Source organism: Bufo bufo, chromosome 7 (assembly GCF_905171765.1).
Source record: "Bufo bufo chromosome 7, aBufBuf1.1, whole genome shotgun sequence".
Lineage (NCBI taxonomy): Eukaryota > Metazoa > Chordata > Amphibia > Anura > Bufonidae > Bufo > Bufo bufo.
In genome coordinates this window covers 231,943,029-231,967,824 of record NC_053395.1, presented here as the reverse complement: position 1 = coordinate 231,967,824, position 24,796 = coordinate 231,943,029, and the positions used below count along the sequence as shown (strand labels likewise).

Below are 24,796 nucleotides of genomic sequence, written 5' to 3'. Positions count from 1 at the left end.
CTCTCTGAGTACAGATAATGTAGTAGATGTCACCTGCAGTCCTATGTAACACCACAGATAACAGTGATATCTCTTTGAGTACAGATAATGTAGATGTCACCTGCAGTCCTATGTAACACCACAGATAACACAGTGATAGCTCTCTGAGTACAGATAATGTAGTAGATGTCACCTGCAGTCCTATGTAACACCACAGATAACACAGCGATAACTCTGAGTACAGATAATGTAGTAGATGTCACCTGCAGTCCTATGTAACACCACATATAACAGTGATAACTCTCTGAGATACAGATAATGTAGTAGATGTCACCTGCAGTCCTATGTAACACCACAGATAACACAGCGATAACTCTGTGAGTACAGATAAAGTAGTAGATGTCACCTGCAGTCCTATGTAACACCACAGATAACACAGCGATAACTCTGTGAGTACAGATAAAGTAGTAGATGTCACCTGCAGTCCTATGTAACACCACAGATAACACAGTGATAACTCTCTGTGTACAGATAATGTAGTAGATGTCACCTGCAGTCCTATGTAACACCACAGATAACACAGTGATAGCTCTCTGAGTACAGATAATGTAGTAGATGTCACCTGCAGTCCTATGTAACACCACAGATAACAGTGATAACTGAGTACAGATAATGTAGTAGATGTCACCTGCAGTCCTATGTAACACCACAGATAACACAGTGCTAACTCTCTGAGTACAGATAATGTAGTAGATGTCACCTGCAGTCCTATGTAACACCACAGATAACACAGTGATAACTCTCTGTGTACAGATAATGTAGTAGATGTCACCTGCAGTCCTATGTAACACCACAGATAACACAGTGATAACTCTGAGTACAGATAATGTAGTAGATGTCACCTGCAGTCCTATGTAACACCACAGATAACACAGCGATAACTCTGTGTACAGATAATGTAGTAGATGTCATCTGCAGTCCTATGTAACAGCACAGATAACAGTGATATGTCTCTGAATACAGATAATGTAGTAGATGTCACCTGCAGTCCTATGTAACACGACAGATAACACAGCGATAACTCTCTGAGTACAGATAATGTAGTAGATGTCACCTGCAGTCCTATGTAACACCTCAATAACACAGTGATAACTCTGAGTACAGATAATGTAGTAGATGTCACCTGCAGTCCTATGTAACACCTCAATAACACAGTGATAACTCTGAGTACAGATAATGTAGTAGATGTCACCTGCAGTCCTATGTAACACCACAGATAACACAGCGATAACTCTCTGAGTACAGATAATGTAGTAGATGTCTCCTGCAGTCCTATGTAACACCACAGATAACACAGCGATAACTCTCTGAGTACAGATAATGTAGTAGATGTCACCTGCAGTCCTATGTAACACCACAGATAACACAGTGATAACTCTCTGAGTACAGATAATGTAGTAGATGTCACCTGCAGTCCTATGTAACACCACAGATAACACAGTGATAACTCTGTGAGTACAGATAATGTAGTAGATGTCACCTGCAGTCCTATGTAACACCACAGATAACACAGTGATAACTCTCTGAGTACAGATAATGTAGTAGATGTCACCTGCAGTCCTATGTAACACCACAGATAACACAGTGATAACTCTGTGAGTACAGATAATGTAGTAGATGTCACCTGCAGTCCTATGTAACACCACAGATAACACAGGGATAACTCTGTGAGTACAGATAATGTAGTGATGTCACCTGCAGTCCTATGTAACACCACAGATAACACAGTGATAACTCTCTGAGTACAGATAATGTAGTGGTTGTCACCTGCAGTCCTATGTAACACCACAGATAACACAGCGATAACTCTGTGAGTACAGATAATGTAGCAGATGTCACCTGCAGTCCTATGTAACACCACAGATAACACAGTGATAACTCTCTGAGTACAGATAATGTAGCAGATGTCACCTGCAGTCCTATGTAACACCACAGATAACACAGTGATAACTCTCTGAGTACAGATAATGTAGTAGATGTCACCTGCAGTCCTATGTAACACCACAGATAACACAGCGATAGCTCTCTGTGTACAGATAATGTAGTAGATGTCACCTGCAGTCCTATGTAACACCATAGATAACACAGTGATATCTCTCTGAGTACAGATAATGTAGTAGATGTCACCTGCAGTCCTATGTAACACCATAGATAACACAGTGATATCTCTCTGAGTACAGATAATGTAGTAGATGTCACCTGCAGTCCTATGTAACACCATAGATAACACAGTGATATCTCTCTGAGTACAGATAATGTAGTAGATGTCACCTGCAGTCCTATGTAACACCACAGATAACACAGTGATAACTCTCTGAGTACAGATAATGTAGTGATGTCACCTGCAGTCCTATGTAACACCACAGATAACACAGCGATAACTCTGTGAGTACAGATAATGTAGTGATGTCACCTGCAGTCCTATGTAACACCACAGATAACACAGCGATAACTCTGTGAGTACAGATAATGTAGTGATGTCACCTGCAGTCCTATGTAACACCACAGATAACACAGCGATAACTCTGTGAGTACAGATAATGTAGTGATGTCACCTGCAGTCCTGTGTAAAATGTAGATATTTTTTTTGGCATGCATCTTCACACCCAGTTTCACTCCTGTTTTTTTTGGAAAGTTTTTTGCTCCGAAATCTTGCGCTGTGATATTGGCGTCTTATTTTCATGTTGAGGTCTAGGATTCGCTGTTTTGCCTCTTCGTGTTCTGTCCGTTTTCGGCTCCGCTGGTCGGTTTTTCATCTGCGTAGTTGAGGGGTCACCGGATGCGCTAGATCCATTCATGACGTGCGCCTCCATGAGCCCTCGCATTCTCTCAGGTGGCTGATCGCGTGGCTGCGCGGATTCCCCGGTCGCGGCTCCAGTCTGATAACAGCCGGCACCTCACGAGGAGACAGGAGATCAGAGCCGGGAAATTGCTCTGTAAAATATTCATGGTCCCGCGGGGCTTGTTCCTGCTTTATTATACATCACGTTAAACGCTGCGTCCTAATGAATGATCAGATGCACGGCTGCAGCCGCTCCGCCACTCGGCGCATCCTGCGCTTTTAAGCTGCAAATGGGGGGGGGGGGGGCAGATATTTTCATTGCTTCCTCCAAAATAAAAGATCCTAAGTCATCCGCGATTTTTCTCTGCCTTTTGTATCTGTATTCGGGAAAGCTGGGAGCCGACCAACATGGCTGCAGCACAGCTCCACTCTCCTGTCCGGCAGCATCTTGTAGTAATAATTATAACCTGCAGGAGTGTGACAGGAGGCCCCTGGGGTATGGATGGGGAAGCCGACACGGCTGCAGACAGGATTCATTCTTTTATTTATTATCAGTATTAATCGTTTCCAGCAGTTACAATGATACATTGCATCACAATCAATTGTCAAAAAGAAATGATCAATTTCTGCATTGTTATTACTGACAATTTGTAATGCATAAAAGATGCCAGAAAAAAAGCGTCATCGGTTGTATTCATGATCTCGGTAGCCTTGGTGGCAGCTGCCTGACACTGGTTTATGGTCAAGTAAAATTCCTGAATAGGGACGAGCGAACTTCTGTTTTCAAGTTTGGTGTACAAAGTTCGTGTTCAGGTTATCTAAGAATTCCATAATGGATTCCACTACCACGGACCTTCTTAGATGACCCGAACCTTGTACCCTGAACTGGAAAACAGAAGTTCACTCATCCCTATTCCTGAATCACTTTTCATGTCGGTGTTACCCAGTGTTTGCTAATAATATATAAACCGTAATCATCTGTGATATATAATATCTGATAATGTGGGGTATATACCGGTAATATAATCTCTGATACATGATATATAATCTGATACATAATACATCATCTCTGATACTTAATATATAATCTGTGATAATGTGGGGTATATACCGGTAATATAATCTCTGATACATGATATATAATCTGATACATAATACATCATCTCTGATACTTAATATATAATCTGTGATAATGTGGGGTATATACCGGTAATATAATCTCTGATACATAATAGATAATCTGATACATAATAAATCATCTCTGATACTTAATATATAATCTGTGATAGTGTGGGGTATATACCGGTAATATAATCTCTGATACATGATATATAATCTGATACATAATACATCATCTCTGATACTTAATATATAATCTGTGATAATGTGGGGTATATACCGGTAATATAATCTCTGATACATGATATGTAATCTGATACATAATAAATCATCTCTGATACTTAATATATAATCTGTGATACAATGTAATTATTACTGAGCTTCATCAGTCTTTTCTTTCTCTCCGGTTGCAGGAACTACCTCTTCAGGCTCAGTCTGTACAATGTCTCCCTCCTCCAGGTAGGTCCCGACCGTCTTCACGATGCAGAACTGTGGAATTCATGCTGAAAATTTCCTGATTTGCAAAAAATTTGTTTCTGGATAATCCCTGAAACGAGTGACGCTGACAAAAAAAATCTCTCTCCATGGAAAAGTTCCATGGTTTGTAAAAAGAAATTTGCCTTACAATCCCCCAGGTTCCTTGGATGTGGCCTGTGCGCTGCTGGGATTCTGCTACAATCTCTTCACAGATTTGTCATGTGTCCTGTGATAACACTGTCGGGGTCCATAAAACAGAATTCCTCCATTTTGCTATTCAAGGGGCCGCGAAGCCCAATAATGTATTCAGTCCCTATAGATTTCCATTACACAGCCTTGTGTGCTGGTGTCAGGTGTGCGCTCCTAAAGCCCTAAAACATTAATCCTCATTGTGTAATGAAAAGTCTCTTCTAATAGACGTTGACCCTCAATTACGAAGACTGGCATTTCGGAAACAAGTCTTAGCATTCTGGTTCGCTTGTTCATTGTCGATCGCGGCCTGTGCCGGACTCTGACATCAGCCGTAGTTCGGAGCCGGAGGAGATTTCAGATGGATTTTATGCCAGGTTTCTAGCTTCATTATAGTAAATATGTCAGGCTGCCGTGGCCGACCCCATCTCAGCCGCGCAAAGCCCATGTTGTAACTGATGTGCATAGTATGAAAAAGGGGGGGGGGGGAGTTTGACTTCCAAAAGTCACCAAAACAGAACATGCGCCACTTTTTTTTTTTAGGAAAAGAATGGACGAATAGCCGATGGTACAGCGGGGCTCACCATTTTGATGATCTTCAGTTTCTGTCAGTAAATATAATTATTAAAGGGGTTGTGCACCTTTTAGGGAGGTTTTGGCAAATCCACATCATGGCCAGATCTGCATTTTTAAGATGTCTACTTGCTGTCAGTGAATGGAGGCCTAAAAATCTCTTCAGTTTACAATGTAAGCATCAGTGCAGACAATCCTCTGAGTGCAGCTCAATCTCTCCGGATGGTTACACTGTATCAGTCTGCAGGATTACAATGTATCAGTCTGCAGGATTATAATGTATCAGTCTGCAGGATTACAATGTATCAGTCTGCAGGATTACAATGTATCAGTCTGCAGGATTACAATGTATCAGTCTGCAGGATTACAATGTATCAGTCTGCAGGATTACAATGTATCAGTCTGCAGGATTACAATGTATCAGTCTGCAGGATTGCAATGTATCAGTCTGCAGGATTGCAATGTATCAGTCTGCAGGATTACAATGTATCAGTCTGCAGGATTACAATGTATCAGTCTGCAGGATTACAATGTATCAGTCTGCAGGATGTTTACCTGATTATCAGGACTAGAAACAATTATAACAAAACCTAAAGTCTGGAAATCTTCAGGACAGCTCTTCAACAACTGGATAAAGACATCAGGCGACTTTCACACTAGCGTTTTAGTTTTACGGTATTGAGATCCGTCATAGGGGCTCAATACCGGAAAGAAAACGCTTCAGTTTTGTCCCCATTCATTAGTAATGGGGACAAAACCAAACTGAACAGAGCGGAGCGCTCAAAAATGCATTTTGTTCCGTTTAGTTGCGTTCCCATACCGGAGAACAAACCGCAACATGTTGTAGTTTGCTTTCCGTCCTGGGATGCGGAGAAAGACGGATGCGGCATGACCCCCCCTCTGCCACAATAGAAAACAGATCCTTCCTCCATTGACTTTCAATAGGGTTCATGACGGATCCGTCATACCCGCCTGCTTCCCACCGTTGGAATCCGGTTCTTTAGCTCCCCAGCCTCGGCTCCCTTACTCGTGTTCATCACTGAAAACATCTGCTTTGACGCCACTGCGGTGGTGACCTGACCCTTTGCGTCATCTCAATTGGTCGCATAATGCAAGGAGGTCAAGTCACTGCTGCAGCCAGTCACTGGCAGCAGCGTCACAGTGGATGTTTACAGTGAAGGAGCCGGGAGCCAGCAGTAGGGAGCAGGTCAGTATTCTTCCCTTTTGCAGGTCTGGCTGGGGGGGGGGGGCAGTTTGCCCAAAAAAATCCCAGAAAGTGACTTACCCCTTTAATCCAGCTGCCGGAAACCCTGTCCTGAACATTGTCAGACTTGAGGTTTCCAGGCCTGATATTCAGGTAAACATCCTTAAGACTGATACATTGTAACGATCAGGAGAGCAGAGAGATTCTGCTGCAGATGAGGTCAGCACACAGAGCACTGTCTGCACGGAGGCTTACATAGTAAACTGTGGGGATTTTTAGGCCTCCATTCACTGACCGCAAGGAGAGATCTTGAAAATGGTGACAAATGGAATCAGTAAGTCTATTAGAAAGTTGCAGAGTGTTTCATTGTGCGGTGATGAGACTTCATAAACCTAAAACCAGAAAACCGCTGTCACAGCCGAGGTTTTATAAACGTCCGCGGTCAGGTGCGCCATTCGTGTGAGCGATGGTCCGGCTCCTGTGTGGGATTGTTTGATGTGAGGACTCTGCCTGCTCGGATTGTGACTTGACTTATTTTCCAGCTGCTTTCTTGTGTTTGGAGGCGCAGCAGCAGCGGATAATCCGTAACATACAGGCCACCGGGGGGGTTTATATAATAGACTCGCCACTAATTGGCCCAGGAAGATTAAGGGACGGCGCGGCGGCCTCATAAATATGCGGAGAGTCCGCCGCACTGCACGGATACTGGGAGCAGCGTCATAAATTGACTGGTGCTTTTGTTACTGGAGCCTTTGAAATGATTCACAAAAGCTGAAATGTCACAGTGGAACGACTTCAGAAATGAGGCCGAGAGCGCCAATAGGCCATGCCAGCAGTGGGGTGCAGCCGCCTCATGGGCCCCGGAGCCCGCACACATGCACCGCTCTCTGCAGCCGCTGCATTTCCAATCCAGATATGGAGAGCCGGCTCCCGGGGGCTTTACTTTGCATTTCAAGCTCTTGCTGACCCGACTGTTCCTGCCATGAAGCCCCATAGATCTTCCCAGAGCAGCCGCCTGACATGTAAACAGAGCAAAGGACTGTGGGAGCAGCACAGAGGAATGCAGCAAACCCTCAGCTCTGCACAGTCCACACAGGGGACAGACCCCGGGAAAAGGGGGGCCCTGCTATATACCGAAACCAGGAGGAGATACAGACTGTGACCGCACATCCCCAGAAGGATTGTGAATTCTAACTAATTATGCAGAATCATTGGCTGCGCCTCATCCCTGCAGTAAACCGCCATATACTCCATGTCCTGGCCGTAGCAAAACTGTCATATTCCTGTACATAGGAGGCAGTATTATAGTAGTTATATTCCTGTACATAGGAGGCAGTATTATAGTAGTTATATTCTTGTAGATAGGAGCAGTATTATAGTAGTTATATTCTTGTACATAGGAGCAGTATTATAGTAGTTATATTCTTGTACATAGGAGCAGTATTATAGCAGTTATATTCTTGTACATAGGAGCAGTATTATAGTAGTTATATCCTTGTACATAGGAGCAGTATTATAGTAGTTATATTCCTGTACATAGGAGCAGTATTATAGTAGTTATATTCTTGTACATAGGAGGCAGTATTATAGTAGTTATATTCTTGTACATAGGAGCAGTATTATAGTAGTTATATTCTTGTACATAGGAGCAGTATTATAGTAGTTATATTCTTGTACATAGGAGCAGTATTATAGCAGTTATATTCTTGTACATAGGAGCAGTATTATAGTAGTTATATCCTTGTACATAGGAGCAGTATTATAGTAGTTATATTCCTGTACATAGGAGCAGTATTATAGTAGTTATATTCTTGTACATAGGAGGCAGTATTATAGTAGTTATATTCTTGTACATAGGAGCAGTATTATAGTAGTTATATTCTTGTACATAGGAGCAGTATTATAGTAGTTATATTCTTGTACATAGGAGCAGTATTATAGTAGTTATATTCTTGTACGTAGGAGCAGTATTATAGTAGTTATATTCCTGTACGTAGGAGCAGTATTATAGTAGTTATATTCTTGTACATAGGAGCAGTATTATAGTAGTTATATTCTTGTACATAGGAGCAGAATTATAGTAGTTATATCCTTGTACATAGGAGCAGTATTATAGTAGTTATATTCTTGTACATAGGAGGCAGTATTATAGTAGTTATATTCTTGTACATAGGAGCAGTATTATAGTAGTTATATTCTTGTATATAGGAGCAGTATTATAGCAGTTATATTCTTGTATATAGGAGCAGTATTATAGCAGTTATATTCTTGTACATAGGAGCAGTATTATAGCAGTTATATTCTTGTACATAGGAGCAGTATTATAGTAGTTATATTCTTGTACATAGGAGGCAGTATTATAGTAGTTATATTCTTGTACATAGGAGGCAGTATTATAGTAGTTATATTCTTGTACATAGGAGCAGTATTATAGTAGTTATATTCTTGTACATAGGAGCAGTATTATAGTAGTTATATTCTTGTACATAGGAGCAGTATTATAGTAGTTATATTCTTGTACATAGGAGCAGTATTATAGTAGTTATATTCTTGTACATAGGAGGCAGTATTATAGTAGTTATATTTTTGTGTATAGGAGCAGTATTATAGTAGTTATATTCTTGTACATAGGAGCAGTATTATAGTAGTTATATTCTTGTACATAGGAGCAGTATTATAGTAGTTATATTCTTGTACATAGGAGCAGTATTATAGTAGTTATATTCTTGTACATAGGAGGTAGTATTATAGTAGTTATATTCTTGTACATAGAAGGCAGTTTTATAGTAGTTATATTCTTGTACATAGGAGTCAGTATTATAGCAGTTATATTCTTATACATAAGAGGCAGTATTATAGCAGTTATATTCTTGTACATAGGAGGCAGTATTATAGTAGTTATATTCTTGTACATAGGAGCATTATTATAGTAGTTATATTCTTGTACATAGGAGCAGTATTATAGTAGTTATATTCTTGTATATAGGAGGCAGTATTATAGTAGTTATATTCTTGTACATAGGAGCAGTATTATAGTAGTTATATTCTTGTACATAGGAGCAGTATTATAGTAGTTATATTCTTAACCATATTTCTTTTTATTGAAAGAAAAATTCAGGGCCGTGACCCACACAAGACATTACATTGATGACAATATGGTACCAAATAGTATCCAGCATACATGTCAAGTGTAAGCAATACAAAACAGTTATTATCATTGACCCTAGAGTGATATCCAAGAAAAGGAAGGGGGGGGGGGGAGATCAGGAAGGGAAGGAGGGGAGGGAAACAAGGAGGTGATAAATTTCTGCTCTATTATGTAAAGTTTCTATAGACTTTCCATGGAGACCACAATTTTAGGAAGCGAGAGCGTGAGTTATTTTCCCAGTGCGCTAGCTCCTCAAAACGGTAGATCTGGTCTACTTTATCAGTCCACATAAGGAGAGTTGGTGGGGAGTCGTTCTTCCACAAGTAGGGGATAAGTAATTTAGCTGCTGTGAGCAGCATCGTTGGAAGGTCATGTTTGGTGGGTGTGAGGGATTTGTTCGGACACCATAGCAAAATAAGCTTAGCATCCAGTGATATCTTGGTATTGCATATTTGATTAACTAAATCCTCAATTAAGGTCCAGAACGGTTGAATCTTTTGGCAGAGCCACCAAATATGTGACAAGGAGCCAGTGTCCAGGCCACATCTCCAACATTTTTCAGAAATTTCTGGGTTCAATTTATGCAAGAATTCAGGTGTTTTGTACCATCTACATAGGAGTTTAAAGGAATTCTCCTGAATCCTCACACAACGATTGAAGCCGTGTGAATGAGCTAGTATGAACGCTTTCTCTGGCTCTGTAAGGGATATGGAGAGCTCCCGTTCCCATGAGGCCACAAAACGAAGCTCCGGGGGCAGGGAGGAAAGCATTTCTTTATACATCTGAGATAATGGCCTAAGGGGGGGTTTGGTAGCCAAAACCTTCTTTTCAAGCCAGGAGGGCGAACTACTATCAGAAAATGGCCCGGTACACAATTTGGTATCTCTCTGGAAATTTGCTAGGTGGAAAAAGGGTGCTGTTTTGACCTCAGGGAGGTCCATTACTGAATCCCATTTTAAACAGCCATCCGGGAGAAGGACATCCCGCAGAGGAATATCAGCGAGCTTAGACCAAATCCCGGAGGGGTTTAACACCGTTGGATGGATGTGGCTTTGTAGTAGTCTAAGCGGCATACCAGTGTTAGGGAAATTAAAGATACGGGACTGAACCATTTTGGACCATTCCACCAACATGCCCTTCCAAACCGGGGACGTATAACAGTGATTAGCAGAGATAGGCCTAATACCCCATAAAGTAAGCAATTCTTGGTTAGACAATAGTGCATTTTCAAGACGGGAGCAAAGAGAGCTAGATTGGCGAGACATAATAGTTACGCATCTGCCTAGCTGTACAGCAGTATAATAAAGCTTCACATCTGGCATCCCAAAGCCTCCGAACCTCCTATCCCTTGTGAGGACAGAGTAAGCAATACGTGGTGACTTGCCATTCCAAAGAAAGCGTGTGAATACCCTACGTATTTCAGTAAAATATGAATTTGGAAGCCAGATAGGTATGGATTGTAGCAAATACAGAAATTTGGGAAGGATAAAGGTCTTGATGTAATTTTTTCGTCCTACCCAAGAGACAAATGGGAGTTTCAGGTTTTGAAGATGTGTCCGGACCGTTTGAAGGAGCGGCAGGTAGTTAAGGGAAGCCAGATCTTGGACATTAGCCGAAACATGAGTACCTAAATACACAATGTCTCTGGAGGCCCAAGTGAATGGAGTAGCACGCTTCAGACCATTAATCACTGCTTGTGGACAAGAGATATTGAGAGCCATGGATTTCCCATAGTTAATTTTAAAATTCGATATAAACCCAAAATCTTCAAATATGAACAGCAATCTGGGCAAGGCTTCCCTGGGGTTTGAGGTCATGATTAAAAGGTCATCCGCGAATGCCGCAGCAACATGTGTACAAGATCCTATTTGTAAGCCCTTTATCTCTGGGTCCATTCTTATTCTACATAAAAGGGTCTCCATCACTAAGATGAATAGTGCAGGAGATAAAGGGCATCCCTGCCTTGTCCCGTTAGTGATGCGAAATGGTGGTGACAGTGTTCCATTAACTTTGACCATGGCAGAGGGGGTCGAGTATAACGTATAAATGGCAGTAATAAATTGGTCAGGTAGGCCAAACCTCGACAGGGCCCGCGACATATAATGCCAGCTGACCCTGTCGAAGGCCTTTTCCGCGTCCGTACTTACTAGCACCAAGGGCTTAGATGATCTTTTAGCCCAATTTACAAGATGAAGAAGCCTTATTGTATTTTCTGACCCCTGTCTGCCATGGACAAAACCCACCTGTTCCTCATGGACGATGTCAGGCAGCACATCCTGGAGCCTAGTGGCCAATATCTTCGCCCACCACTTCACATCACAGTTTAGCAGAGAGATCGGCCTATAGTTGCTGCAGCATGTCGGATCTTTATTCTCCTTATGTAGGACAGTAATGTGTGCCAATAAGGAATGAGGGGCAAGGGAGCCACCAGTGAGAAGATGATTGCACAGGTTCCTGAAACGGGGAATTAGAACATCTTTGAAGGATTTATAATAAGTGATGGGGAACCCATCTGGTCCTGGGCTTTTGCCCGAGGGGATGGACATGAGTACTTTGTGAATCTCTAGATCAGTGACAGGTCTAGTCAATTGAGATGCCTTGGCCGGGGCTATGGAAGGGAGATCTAAATTCTGTAGGAATTTATCAGTAGCTTCTGAGAGATCACTAACAGATGCACCATCTGGGGGGGGTAGATTGTATAGGGTCTCATAAAAAGCACAGAATGCCTTAGCTATATCTGGGGTAGATTTATGCATTTTGCCTTTGGGGTCCTTAATAGAGGAAACAAAGGAGTCAGAGAACTGCTTCTTGGCAATCGCCGACATCAGTCTGTTTCCTCTATCCCCATGTGCATAGGCTTTAAATCGTGAGCGTAGGATCAGCTTTGCAGAGGTTATATTTAATAGGTTTTTTAAGTGTACTCTGGCTTCAGTTAGTTCGGTCAGGGTGCGCTTAGCCTGTGATTCCTTGTGAGAGGATTCAAGGCGAGCAATCTTCGCTAGCAAAGCGTCTAATGCCTGTGTTCTTTGCTTTTTTACATAGGCCCCTAGTGCAATTAGTTCCCCCCTTATAACTACCTTATGGGATTCCCATAGTATGGAAGGAGAAGGCGGGGAATCTGGTGTATCATTTAGCGCGAAAAATTCGGAAAGCGAGGCCCTGATTTTGCACGCGTGGGTGGGGTCCAAAATCAAGGTGTCGTTCAAACGCCATAGGCGTTCTTTTCTCTGTGGTCCGGACAGGGAGAAGTTAATGATAACAGGGGCATGATCAGATAACGTAATACTACCAATCCGGGCTCCAGAGACATTACGAATATGTGAGTCAGACAAGAACAAATAATCTAATCTATGGAATGACATCTTGGCATGTGAATAAAATGTGTAGTCTCGGCCATTGGGGTTTATAGTACGCCAAACATCACGGACCTTCAGTTTTCTCAGGGAAGTTTTAAGCCTTTTCAAAAGCTTATAGGACACAGACGGTCTACCTACTGACGTGTCTACTGCCGGTTCAAGAGCGACATTGAAGTCGCCTCCCAAAACTAACAGTCCATCAGAAAAAGATGACAATAAAGCGAGGGTCTGAACGAGCCATGGTACTTGGCCTCTATTAGGCGCATATAGATTGGCGAATGTAACTGGAGAGTCACCAACTACCCCCTTTACAAAAATATACCTGCCCTCAGGATCCGCTGAAGTAGCGGTATGCTTGAAGGGAAGGTTTTTGTGTATAGCTACACTGACACCTCTACTGGCGGATTCATGTGTACTATGAAACCACTGAGCAAACTTCCTGGGAGGAAGATTAGGGATTTTATTTGTCCTAAAATGTGTCTCTTGCAGGAAGGCTACCGAAACTTTATCCCTCAGAAGGAGAGAGATGGTTTGAGACCTTTTGCATGGCTCGTTCAGCCCGTGTGCGTTTAGAGAGGCGACTACAATTGAGGACATGACAATATATATACTAAGGAGAAAAAGCATATATTATCCATGGAAATATCTGAGAGAGCATAGCATATATGAGCAGGATGAGGAAAGGAGGGGAAAGGGGAACAAGTAAAATAGAATAAAATAAAATAATATAAAATGAGAAAGATAACCAACAACATGTTAGGCTGGTATAAAACCAGCTCAGATGAAATATTCATCTAGAGAAAAGTAGGTGCCTACCTATCACCATCCAAGACAGGGTTGGATTGGCGAGGGGGCAGGTAAAGCACCTTTTGGTCTACAACAAAAAGGGGAGACCAACAACAAGAAATACTTCCAGCACCGGAATCTATCCGGACATTACCCTGCAAATAGGGAAAGAAAAAGTTGCCTTCATGGAGGCAGAGTTCCAAAACAGCAGAAGAGTGTCCCGGTTAAGGTCTGACGTCTCATACATAACTCTAAGCCAATAGTAAAAAAGTAAAAAAGTAAAAAAGTAAAAAATTGGCTCAAAAACAGAACAATCGTGAACAGGCCACTACCTTCCGCATAAAACACTATGCCGAGGGGCCGGGAGACAGTCATCTCTTATAGTAGAAAAATGAGGTAGGACCTAATATTGGCAGTCTATGTTAGCAGACAAATAGTACCAATGTCACCTTGGTTTGAGCTCAGGTAAGGGCTCCGTCCATCCTGCTGCGACCCAAACGATCTGACTTGTTTGCAGATGCCGTCTGCCAGGAGGACACACGTGGCGGGATAGGCAGGGGGCCATCTTGATCGGCTGGTAGCCACGAGGGGATCTCCACCGGAGGGACATCCAGGGACCTCCAAACTGACTCTAGGTCTGCGGGAGAGCGAACTGTAAGCAGCTTTCCATTCCTGGAGATCGCCAGCCCAAAGGGATATAGCCATCTGAACGGGGTCGACGTCTTCCTGAGGACTTCCAGTAAGGGCTTAAATAAGCGCCGCTTAGCCAGGGTAGATGGCGCTAGATCCTGGAACATCTGAATCGGCGTATTCTCATATTCTAGTACCTCCATTTCTCTTTGCCTTTTCAACAGTGCCGCGGTATCTACAAAACTTAGTAGGCCGCAAATCACGTCACGTGGCGGTTCTTGAGGTTTGGGCCTAGGGCGCAGCGCCCTGTGTATGCGCTCCACCACTATTCCCTCTGCTCTTTCCGGTTCAAGCATCATGGAAAATAACTCACGCGCCACTGTCGGCAAGGCCTCCGTCGCAATAGATTCAGGTAGGCCGCGGATGCGTATGTTGCGCCGGCGACTTCGATTCTCCTGGTCTTCCAGTTTCAAGAAGGCATCGTTCAATAGGGCCTTGTGAGATGCAAGCACCTCTGATGCTTTGCCTTCATAGGTCAAAATGGCTTCTTGCGTGCCTTCTAATGTGACCACTCTCTGGCCTAGATGTTTTATGTCGTCTTTGATGTCCGCCAGATCTTGTTTGAGAGGCGTAAGGGCCGATTCAAGAACCCGGCGAAGGGTCCGCTCCGATAGAGGCGGATCTCTGGGCCTTCTATCTGAAATATCAGAGCCGCTGCCCGCGTCAGAGAGTTCTCCTGCGTCGGAGTCATGAGCATTAGACGCCGCCATATTGGCGCCTTTCTGTGTGGCAGCTCTCGGCGTTTTCCGGAGGAACTTCTCCATCTCTGGCTGTTTGGAGTGCCGTGGGGTCGACTCTGAACTTCCTCTGATCTTCTCCTTGCCAGGTTTCCCCATAATAAAGTAAATTATAGGCTTATATAGGGTTAGTGAGCCGGAATGCTGGAGGAGCTCAAGCTCGTGCGGCCATTCAGCTGCGTGGCTAGGCTCCGCCCCCTATAGTAGTTATATTCTTGTACATAGGAGCAGTATTATAGTAGTTATATTCTTGTACATAGGAGGCAGTATTATAGTAGCTATATTCTTGTACATAGGAGGCAGTATTATAGTAGTTATATTCTTGTACATAGGAGCAGTATTATAGTAGTTATATTCTTGTACATAGGAGCATTATTATAGTAGTTATATTCTTGTACATAGGAGCAGTTTTATAGTAGTTATATTCTTGTACATAGGAGCAGTATTATAGTAGTTATATTCTTGTACATAGGAGCAGTATTATAGTAGTTATATTCTTGTACATAGGAGGCAGTATTATAGTAGTTATATTCCTGTACATAGGAGGCAGTATTATAGTAGTTATATTCTTGTACATGGGAGCAGTATTATAGTAGTTATATTCTTGTACATAGGAGCAGTATTATAGTAGTTATATTCTTGTACATAGGAGCAGTATTATAGTAGTTATATTCTTGTACATAGGAGGCAGTATTATAGTAGCTATATTCTTGTACATAGGAGGCAGTATTATAGTAGTTATATTCTTGTACATAGGAGCAGTATTATAGTAGTTATATTCTTGTACATAGGAGCATTATTATAGTAGTTATATTCTTGTACATAGGAGCAGTTTTATAGTAGTTATATTCTTGTACATAGGAGCAGTATTATAGTAGTTATATTCTTGTACATAGGAGCAGTATTATAGTAGTTATATTCTTGTACATAGGAGGCAGTATTATAGTAGTTATATTCCTGTACATAGGAGGCAGTATTATAGTAGTTATATTCCTGTACATAGGAGCAGTATTATAGTAGTTATATTCCTGTACATAGGAGCAGTATTATAGTAGTTATATTCTTGTACATAGGAGCAGTATTATAGTAGTTATATTCTTGTACATAGGAGCAGTATTATAGTAGTTATATTATTGTACATAGGAGCAGTATTATAGTAGTTATATTATTGTACATAGGAGCAGTATTATAGTAGTTATATTCTTGTACATAGGAGGCAGTATTATAGTAGCTATATTCTTGTACATAGGGGGCAGTATTATAGTAGTTATATTCTTGTACATAGGAGGCAGTATTATAGTAGTTATATTCTTGTACATAGGAGCAGTACTATAGTAGTTATATTCTTGTACATAGGAGCAGTATTATAGTAATTATGTTAATGTTTGTGTTTAATTCTAGTGTTTGTGGGTCCTTGTGTCATCCTTTTGCTGATGGTTCGGTGTGTGGGGGATGTTTGGGGTCTCGCACACCTGGATGTGGCTGTTTCATGTTAGTTCTTGTACTGTATGTAGGACATAGGTCATAGCTGGATATCGGATGCAGGTGACTCATCTTCTCAGGTTGTGTATCATATTAGTGATGATCGTCAGTTGTTTGTTGATGTCCTTTATGTTCATCTTTTAGTGTTGTGACATTTTGGAATTTAGAGATTTGCCTTCAGGTGACCCTTGGTTGCGGCTTAGGACGTGGAAGAGTCACCGGCCGGGTAATGAGATGATGGTGCTTCTTGCTGATCCCATGACTGATGTTTAGTGACTCTGGTCGCCGGCAGGCTGGAGCATGTCTTACCTGCAGACCCTGACCCCCCTCCCCTGAAGATCTGTCAGTAGATCAGTGCCGAGCGCTCTGCTGCCAGGTGATTGTACAGATTTTCTGAGCAAGACACGGCATGTGGCGTCTGCAGGAGCACAAACAAGGGGTCAACATCACGGGAGGGGGAGGAATGTCTGACAGGAGGATCTATAGAGGGGCATGGAGCCAGACTTTATGTGCATTCCTATACAGCATACAGATGCATCACCTTTACTGCTACATGAGGTGAACTTTCTTCTCAGTTTTTTGTGATTTCCATTTATTTAACAGAAAGTGTAAAATTATCCCGGATTCCCCTGGGCCCGATCCTGACCGTTGTGGAGCTTTAGTGGTCCACGTCTACAGTAGGGTGGTCACGTCCTCCACCCGTGCCCCGTATCTCTGTCACGTGTTGTTACACGACATACAGGGTAGAACACAATGCGACGTGTCGCGGGACATTTATTGTAATGGTGGTCGATGGTGTCGCACTGCGATATACGGCCAGCTGGGATGGTCGCGTTGCAGTCGCAGCATGTAGTATGGCACAGGGTGACACCGTCGCCGTGTAGCCGTTCCCTTACTGCTACATTGTTATATTCCGCATTGTTCTACTGTTTGGATTCTTCCTCTGTTATGTGGGAATTTATTTCTCATCTTAACCCCCAGTATTGGAGCGGCCCTCTAAAACAAAGGCCTGCCCCTCCCCCGCTGCGGTGTCTACGCCGCTTGCCTGATGGGGGCAGTGGTCTGTATACAATGATGCCATGGTGAATTGATTATACTCTGGTACCCGGTTATTGTGAGTGCGGCTCTGTGAACCTCAGTTACTGGGAGTAGTGGGTTATACCAGGGCCTGCTGTCAGTGGACAGAATGATGGGGGTTGGAATCCAAAGATTTTCTTCAATGAGGTCTGGATTACACGGTGGGGGCAATCCGACCAATTATCCGAAGTCTTCTTTTCATGGACCATTGTAGCAACTGACCAACTCGAAGTGTCCTCAATTATTCATATCTAGAAAAAGAGGCTGCGGAGGGGGGGGGGGGAGGGGGGGGAGCGGGAGGTGTCCTCAGAGCTTCTCCGGAAAGAGGACTAAGTAACAATAAGTACAAATAAAATGTATCTATCTATCTACCTATCTATCTACCATCCTCTGTTATGTAGAGGTGTTTTCTGCCCTCGTCCTCTGTCGGTCGGTCACCGCCGTTTATCTCTGTTCTGGAATCGCATTCTCTCCCGGTGCCAGGTGAACCATCTGGAGGGGAGCGCTGGGCACGGACATCACTGATATCAGTCATCAGCTACCAAACGGAGGCATCTGGCTACATCCTCTGTATCTAATCCTATCCTGTGTGGTACTGCCTGCTGGACTGTGTATCTAATCCTGTCCTGTGTGGTACTGCTTGCTGAGCTGTGTATCTAATCCTATCCTGTGTGATACTGTCTGCTGATCTGCTGTATCTAATCCTATCCTGTGTGGTACTGCCTGCTGGACTGTGTATCTAATCCTGTCCTGTGTGATACTGCCTGCTGAGCTGTGTATCTAATCCTATCCTGTGTGATACTGTCTGCTGAGCTGTGTATCTAATCCTGTCCTGTGTGATACTGCCTGCTGGACTGTGTATCTAATCCTATCATGTGTGATACTGGCTGCTGAGCTGTGTATCTAATCCTATCATGTGTGATACTGCCTGCTGAGCTGTGTATCTAATTCTGTCCTGTGTGATACAGTCTGCTGAGCTGTGTATCTAATCCTATCCTGTGTGATACTGTCTGCTGAGCTGTGTATCTAATCCTATCCTGTGTGATACTGTCTGCTGAGCTGTGTATCTAATCCTATCCTGTGTGATACTGCCTGCTGGACTGTGTATCTAATCCTATCATGTGTGATACTGCCTGCTGAGCTGTGTATCTAATCCTATCATGTGTGATACTGCCTGCTGAGCTGTGTATCTAATCCTATCCTGTGTGATACTGTCTGCTGAGCTGTGTATCTAATCCTATCCTGTGTGATACAGTCTGCTGAGCTGTGTATCTAATCCTGTCCTGTGTGATACTGTCTGCTGAGCTGTGTATCTAATCCTATCCTGTGTGATACTGTCTGCTGAGCTGTGTATCTAATCCTATCATGTGTGATATTGTCTGCTGAGCTGTGTATCTAATTTTATCATGTGTGATACTGCCTGCTGAGCTGTGTATCTAATCCCATCATGTGTGATACAGTCTGCTGAGCTATGTATCTAATCCTATCCTGTGTGATACTGTCTGCTGAGCTGTGTATCTAATCCTATCCTGTGTGATACTGCCTGCTGAGCTGTGTATCTAATCCTATCCTGTGTGATACAGTCTGCTGAGCTGTGTATCTAATCCTATCATGTGTGATACTGCCTGCTGAGCTGTGTATCTAATCCTATCATGTGTGATACTGCCTGCTGAGCTGTGTATCTAATCTTATCATCTGTGATACTGCCTGCTGAGCTGTGTATCTAATCCTATCATGTGTGATACTGTCTGCTGAGCTGTGTATCTAATCCTATCCTGTGTGATACTGTCTGCTGAGCTGTGTATCTAATCTTATCATCTGTGATGTTGCCTGCTGAGCTTTGTATCTAATCCCATCATGTGCGATACTGTCTGCTGAGCTGTGTATCTAATCCTATCATGTGTGATACTGCCTGCTGAGCTGTGTATCTAATCTTATCATCTGTGATACTGCCTGCTGAGCTGTGTATCTAATCCTATCATGTGTGATACTGTCTGCTGAGCTGTGTATCTAATCCTGTCCTGTGTGATACTGCCTGCTGGACTGTGTATCTAATCCTATCATGTGTGATACTGCCTGCTGAGCTGTGTATCTAATCCTATCATGTGTGATACTGCCTGCTGAGCTGTGTATCTAATCCTATCCTGTGTGATACTGTCTGCTGAGCTGTGTATCTAATCCTATCCTGTGTGATACAGTCTGCTGAGCTGTGTATCTAATCCTGTCCTGTGTGATACTGTCTGCTGAGCTGTGTATCTAATCCTATCCTGTGTGATACTGTCTGCTGAGCTGTGTATCTAATCCTATCCTGTGTGATACTGTCTGCTGAGCTGTGTATCTAATCCTATCATGTGTGATATTGTCTGCTGAGCTGTGTATCTAATTTTATCATGTGTGATACTGCCTGCTGAGCTGTGTATCTAATCCTATCATGTGTGATACTGCCTGCTGAGCTGTGTATCTAATCCTATCATGTGTGATACTGTCTGCTGAGCTGTGTATCTAATCCTATCCTGTGTGATACTGTCTGCTGAGCCGTGTATCTAATCCTATCATGTGTGATACTGTGCTGCTGAGCTGTGTATCTAATCCTATCATGTGTGATACTGTCTGCTGAGCTGTGTATCTAAGCTGGTCGCGTGTGATACATTCTGCAGACGTGCTGTATCATTTACACTGTGCTTGCAGGTTATTGATTCTTTGGGATAATAATAATTTTGTGAGTTTAGATTTTTCTTTATTATAAGCATTTTCTATCTTGCAGTCAGTGTTATCTGATGGATGCAGCCTGCAGTGTAAAGAATGGAGGAGGCCATTCATTTTTGGATATTCTAGATCCTGTTTTTTTTATTATATAACTTTTTCTGATATTTTTGTCTTTTAGATGGCAGAGTGGAGTTCTGATGAAGACACCCGCCGATCGTGTCAGAGTAAGGGGAAGACAGAGGTAAGAAGAGCCCCCGTTCCGGAAATGTATCCTCATTGTGTCACTATACGCAGCGCAGGAGGAGTTTCATCCTGAGATTTTTGGTTTAGTGAGGTCCTAGAATAACACAAATCAGCTGTCTGGTTCCCCCCTCACACACTGCATCTCTGCAGGCACGCCACTTAAAGGAGCACTCTACCAACGATGCACCATTATCAGAGGGGGCGGAGCATGACAAGAGGATTTTGTTTCTGGTGTCATGGCACAGGTGTGACAGGCGATTGCCCATTGCTGCAGTGATGGACGCCTCCATAGGATGGCACCTGGGGTACAGAGGCAGCAGTCACCCCGAGACCCTAGTACCTGAGGGGCTATGACCCTTCTGCCACATTGGTGGTCTGCATGGTATAGATTAGCCCTTGGATTTAACCTGGGTAAGAATCTGCGCTGTCTGACTGTGCAGGAAGGTCAGCAGTGAGGTTATCTCGGCACCTGCAGAGCATCGCTCTGTATACTGTGCAGCAGCAGAAGAGTTAATGGCTGTTTTGGATGTGTTCCAGCTCTTGGGTGCAGCCCCCTCAGCGCTGCTGATCACTGGGGTCCTGAGATGTATAATTTGAGGCTTTGTGATATTATTCCTGCCGGGATCTGGACCGCAGCCACCTCTGCTCTGTGCCGAGAGCTAATTGCAGAGAAGAGCAACTGTTGCATAAAACACTTTAATAATTGCGTTGCTCTGGTGAGCGCTCCCTGCGGGGTGGGGGGGGGCAGGGAGGGTATAAGGGGGTCTCTGTGTACAAGCTGCAGACACCTGCAACAATATCAGATGAACTCCACTGTATGACGCAAATATCTTTCAGTTTCTCACAATTTTCAAGATCTGTGCTTGCTGCCAGTGACTGGGAACATCCTAGTTTACACCTAGGTTCTAAAAAGTGCATACCTAATACTTCTCACAGTTGAAGGTTTGTTACAGTGTATCAGTCTAGACAATCCCCTGTGACCTAAACAGCACAAACTTCCCCTGTCCTGGCAGTTTGCTACAGTGTGTCAGTGCAGGTACCTCGTATCAACCACCGGCAGGCATCTTTGGTCACTGACATCCTGTTTAGTTTGCGCTTGGATTTCATTATGTCCAGGAATTTGACGGTTCGGAGCGGAGGGAAGTATAGGGGCTGGGCAGGCGGTCTCCTGTAAGAAGTGAGCGGCGGTATACCTTTTCCTTTTTATTGGATTGAAACAAAGGAGACGTGAGAGGAGAACGCTGACCGCCCCCCCCCCCCCCCCCCCCCCAGCTCCATTCTGTAGGGCAGGCATGCTCAACCTGCGGCCCTCCAGTTGTTGCAAAACTACAACTCCCAGCATACAGTCTACAGCTATCAGCCTACAGCAGGGCATTGTGGGAGTTGTAGTTTTACAACAGCTGGAGGGCCGCAGATTGAGCATCCCTGCTGTAGGGGATTTTGTACTGGGGGACCTGGAGCGCCACCTTGTGTCTGTCCCCTGGCACTGCAAACCACTACGAACGCCACTGGTCGTCCACATGGGTGAAACTATAGCCATAGCCGCCTTAGCACCTGCTGTGGGGCCCAAAGGTTGGGAGGGACAAGGATGTTGTGTCTTTGTGGGGAATAATGATATGGCGGCTTTTTGTGTTTTATATATATATAGTTCTATTATACTTCTAATTATTGCTAATAACACTGGTTTTAACTTTCTTACACTAGTTGGTGGGAGCTCCATCTTATTTTGCAATGGGCCCTAGGAAATCTAGTTACGCCCCTGGTCGTCCAGTCTAATGGAAATCATCGTATATTGAAAAGTTCTGAGACTTTATAATATAAAATGTGTTAAAGTTCCTGCGTGCTGTCAGTGAATGAAAGCATACCCTGACCAAGTGGTTGTTCATGCAGCTGAGGTTTGGTTGCAGTGTGTCAGTGCGGACAATCTTCTGGGAGCTAGACTCCTCAGCACAAATGTCTCTCCTTTCCTGATACATTTGTTACCTTTTACCTGAAGTGATACATTGTATCAGTCTAGAGTCCACAATGTTTATCTCTACACTGAATACAACTGTAACAAACCCTCAGCTTTGATAAGGTTGTTCCCCCCCCCCCCCCCCCCCCCATCTGGCTGTAAATAATGACTGTTCCAGGTCACCCTAAGAAAGCAGAGATTCTGAATAGGAGGAGGACCTGAAATAGAAGCTGCATTATGAAAATGCGATTAGTCTTTACTCCGGCCCTTTAATACCTCGTTATTACAGGGTGGTATTATCGGACCGGCTCCAGGATATGTGGTTCTGTCCCAGGACGTAGCGTGGAGGGTGAGGCGTATTTACAGTAATTTATAGCTACGTCACATACATTTCCTCCCGCGGTGATAACTGGGGCGTTGTATGCAGCGGCGGTGGGCGACAGCTGGAGAAGACGCTAAAAGCTGCCATTCTGCTTGTAAATGTCTTATTTGTGCGGTGCGGTCGCTATATTGACATCGCGAGTAGACAAAAATGGATTTCGGATGGTTATTGGCTTATTTGCAAGTTGTAAAGAAAGAGTCAGAGGAGGCGCCGCTTCTCTGGAGGAGTCTATGGTGAATGTGGGGGACAAGCGGCTGCCCTGACACTGCAGAGGTTACACAGCCATGTGCGCTGTATATATCAGTCTCTACTGTTCTCCCTCTGTGTCAGTCTTCACTCTCATTTTAGCATTCTGTTCATGAATCAGGAGGCTCAGGATGGACAAAGCTTATTTGTGAGTGATAATTTGTCCACCTGTGATTATCAGGAGTCTGTGTATCAGGACACATTGGCTGATGAGAACTGTTGGGGTCTCGGCCATCGCCCCGACAGATGCTGCTCCTACATTGGGGGCCCCATGGATCACACAGATACAGAGCTGTTCAGGGTAGGCAAAGGTCTTGTAAAATAATTGTCACCCTAATTCCCTTTAAAGGGATACTCCAAGCATTTGCATTTGTGGGAGTAAAGCTAGTCCTTCAAGATTTTTAGGGGTCTAATTGGTCTTATCCCCCCCAAACTGAATGTCTTTATGACCAATGAGAAAAGCCTTTTCCAGTAACATTCTTCATCCTGGGCTTCCTGGTGCATGAAAGAAATAACAGTGATGACTGACACACAACCAGAAGCCAGGGTATGATGGAAAACTGTACCTGAGTTTCCCGGGAAAGCTGGGCACCAGCCTCTGTGGGCGCTGCAATGGCTGCTACCCCACGAACTAGAAGACGTCACACCAGGGCATGACCCGGGGATTACCTCACATTTTATTTTTGGGGGAAGGTGACCTTTAATTATGCCCCAGATTGGGAGGATGTGAGCCTTGACAGAGTCCCTTAAATGCGGGTCACAAATTTGGGGTGATGTTTTTCTGCCTGACGGTTGTAGCTGCGCCCGGCGCTCGTCCCCCCCCCCCCTCCTGTCTGCTTGTAAACGGCCTCTTCATTTCCTCTCTATAAACCGCAGGTCCAGAAAACGTGAAGAAGGCGCGCAGTGGTAATTAATTGCCTGACTACGGTTTAGGTGTCAGTGAAGCGTTTAATTGTCGCGCTTCCTGGAATGTGGCGAGAGATCCGATAAAAAAAATACATTTTCCCTGTTTGTGGTAGACGGTGAGAAGGTGCGAGCGCTCCCGCGGGGGATGAGGGGCGATGAAGCATGGCACAGATTTTAGGGCAATATTTATTTTATGCACTTATATAGCGCTGACATATTCCGCAGCGCTTTACAGCCATTAGCATCCAACTGTCCCCAGGAGCTGACAATCTAAGGTCCCTATCGGTCTGTCTTTGGAGTGTGGGAGGAAACCCACCCAATATTAGTATCCCTGCACAGATCTCGTCCTTGTCGGCCAGAAATCGATAAAATATGTGTTCTGACGCTTCTGCGCTGTATCTGGTGACCACCGATATGGCGGCCATGATGGCTTCCACAGGAGTTTGCAGCTATTCCAAGGATTGTCCCACTTTCCTAACAGGATATCGCGTGCAGTGACCACATAATGAAAAGTGCTGCAGCTTTCTGACAGATCTTGTGTCTGAATTTCCAAAGCCTCTGCTTGCTGTCCATGAATGAGCACATACTTGTTTAGATTCAGATACATAGTAACAATTGTATCTGTGCAAACAATTCTCTGAGTGAAGTATCCGTCCCGTCCTGATACAATTTGCTACATTTTACCTGCACTGATACATTG

At 43.8% G+C, this 24,796-nt stretch overlaps 1 protein-coding gene across 1 annotated transcript in view; it reads left to right on the top strand.

Annotated features, from left to right (window-relative positions):
* SEMA5B (semaphorin 5B) overlaps positions 1 to 24,796 on the top strand; it is a 157,514-nt gene that overhangs the window by 63,874 nt on the left and 68,844 nt on the right. Inside the window, 2 exon segments of the mRNA XM_040441569.1 lie at positions 4,354 to 4,399; positions 20,544 to 20,606. Coding sequence (XP_040297503.1) covers positions 4,354 to 4,399; positions 20,544 to 20,606 — 109 coding nt within the window.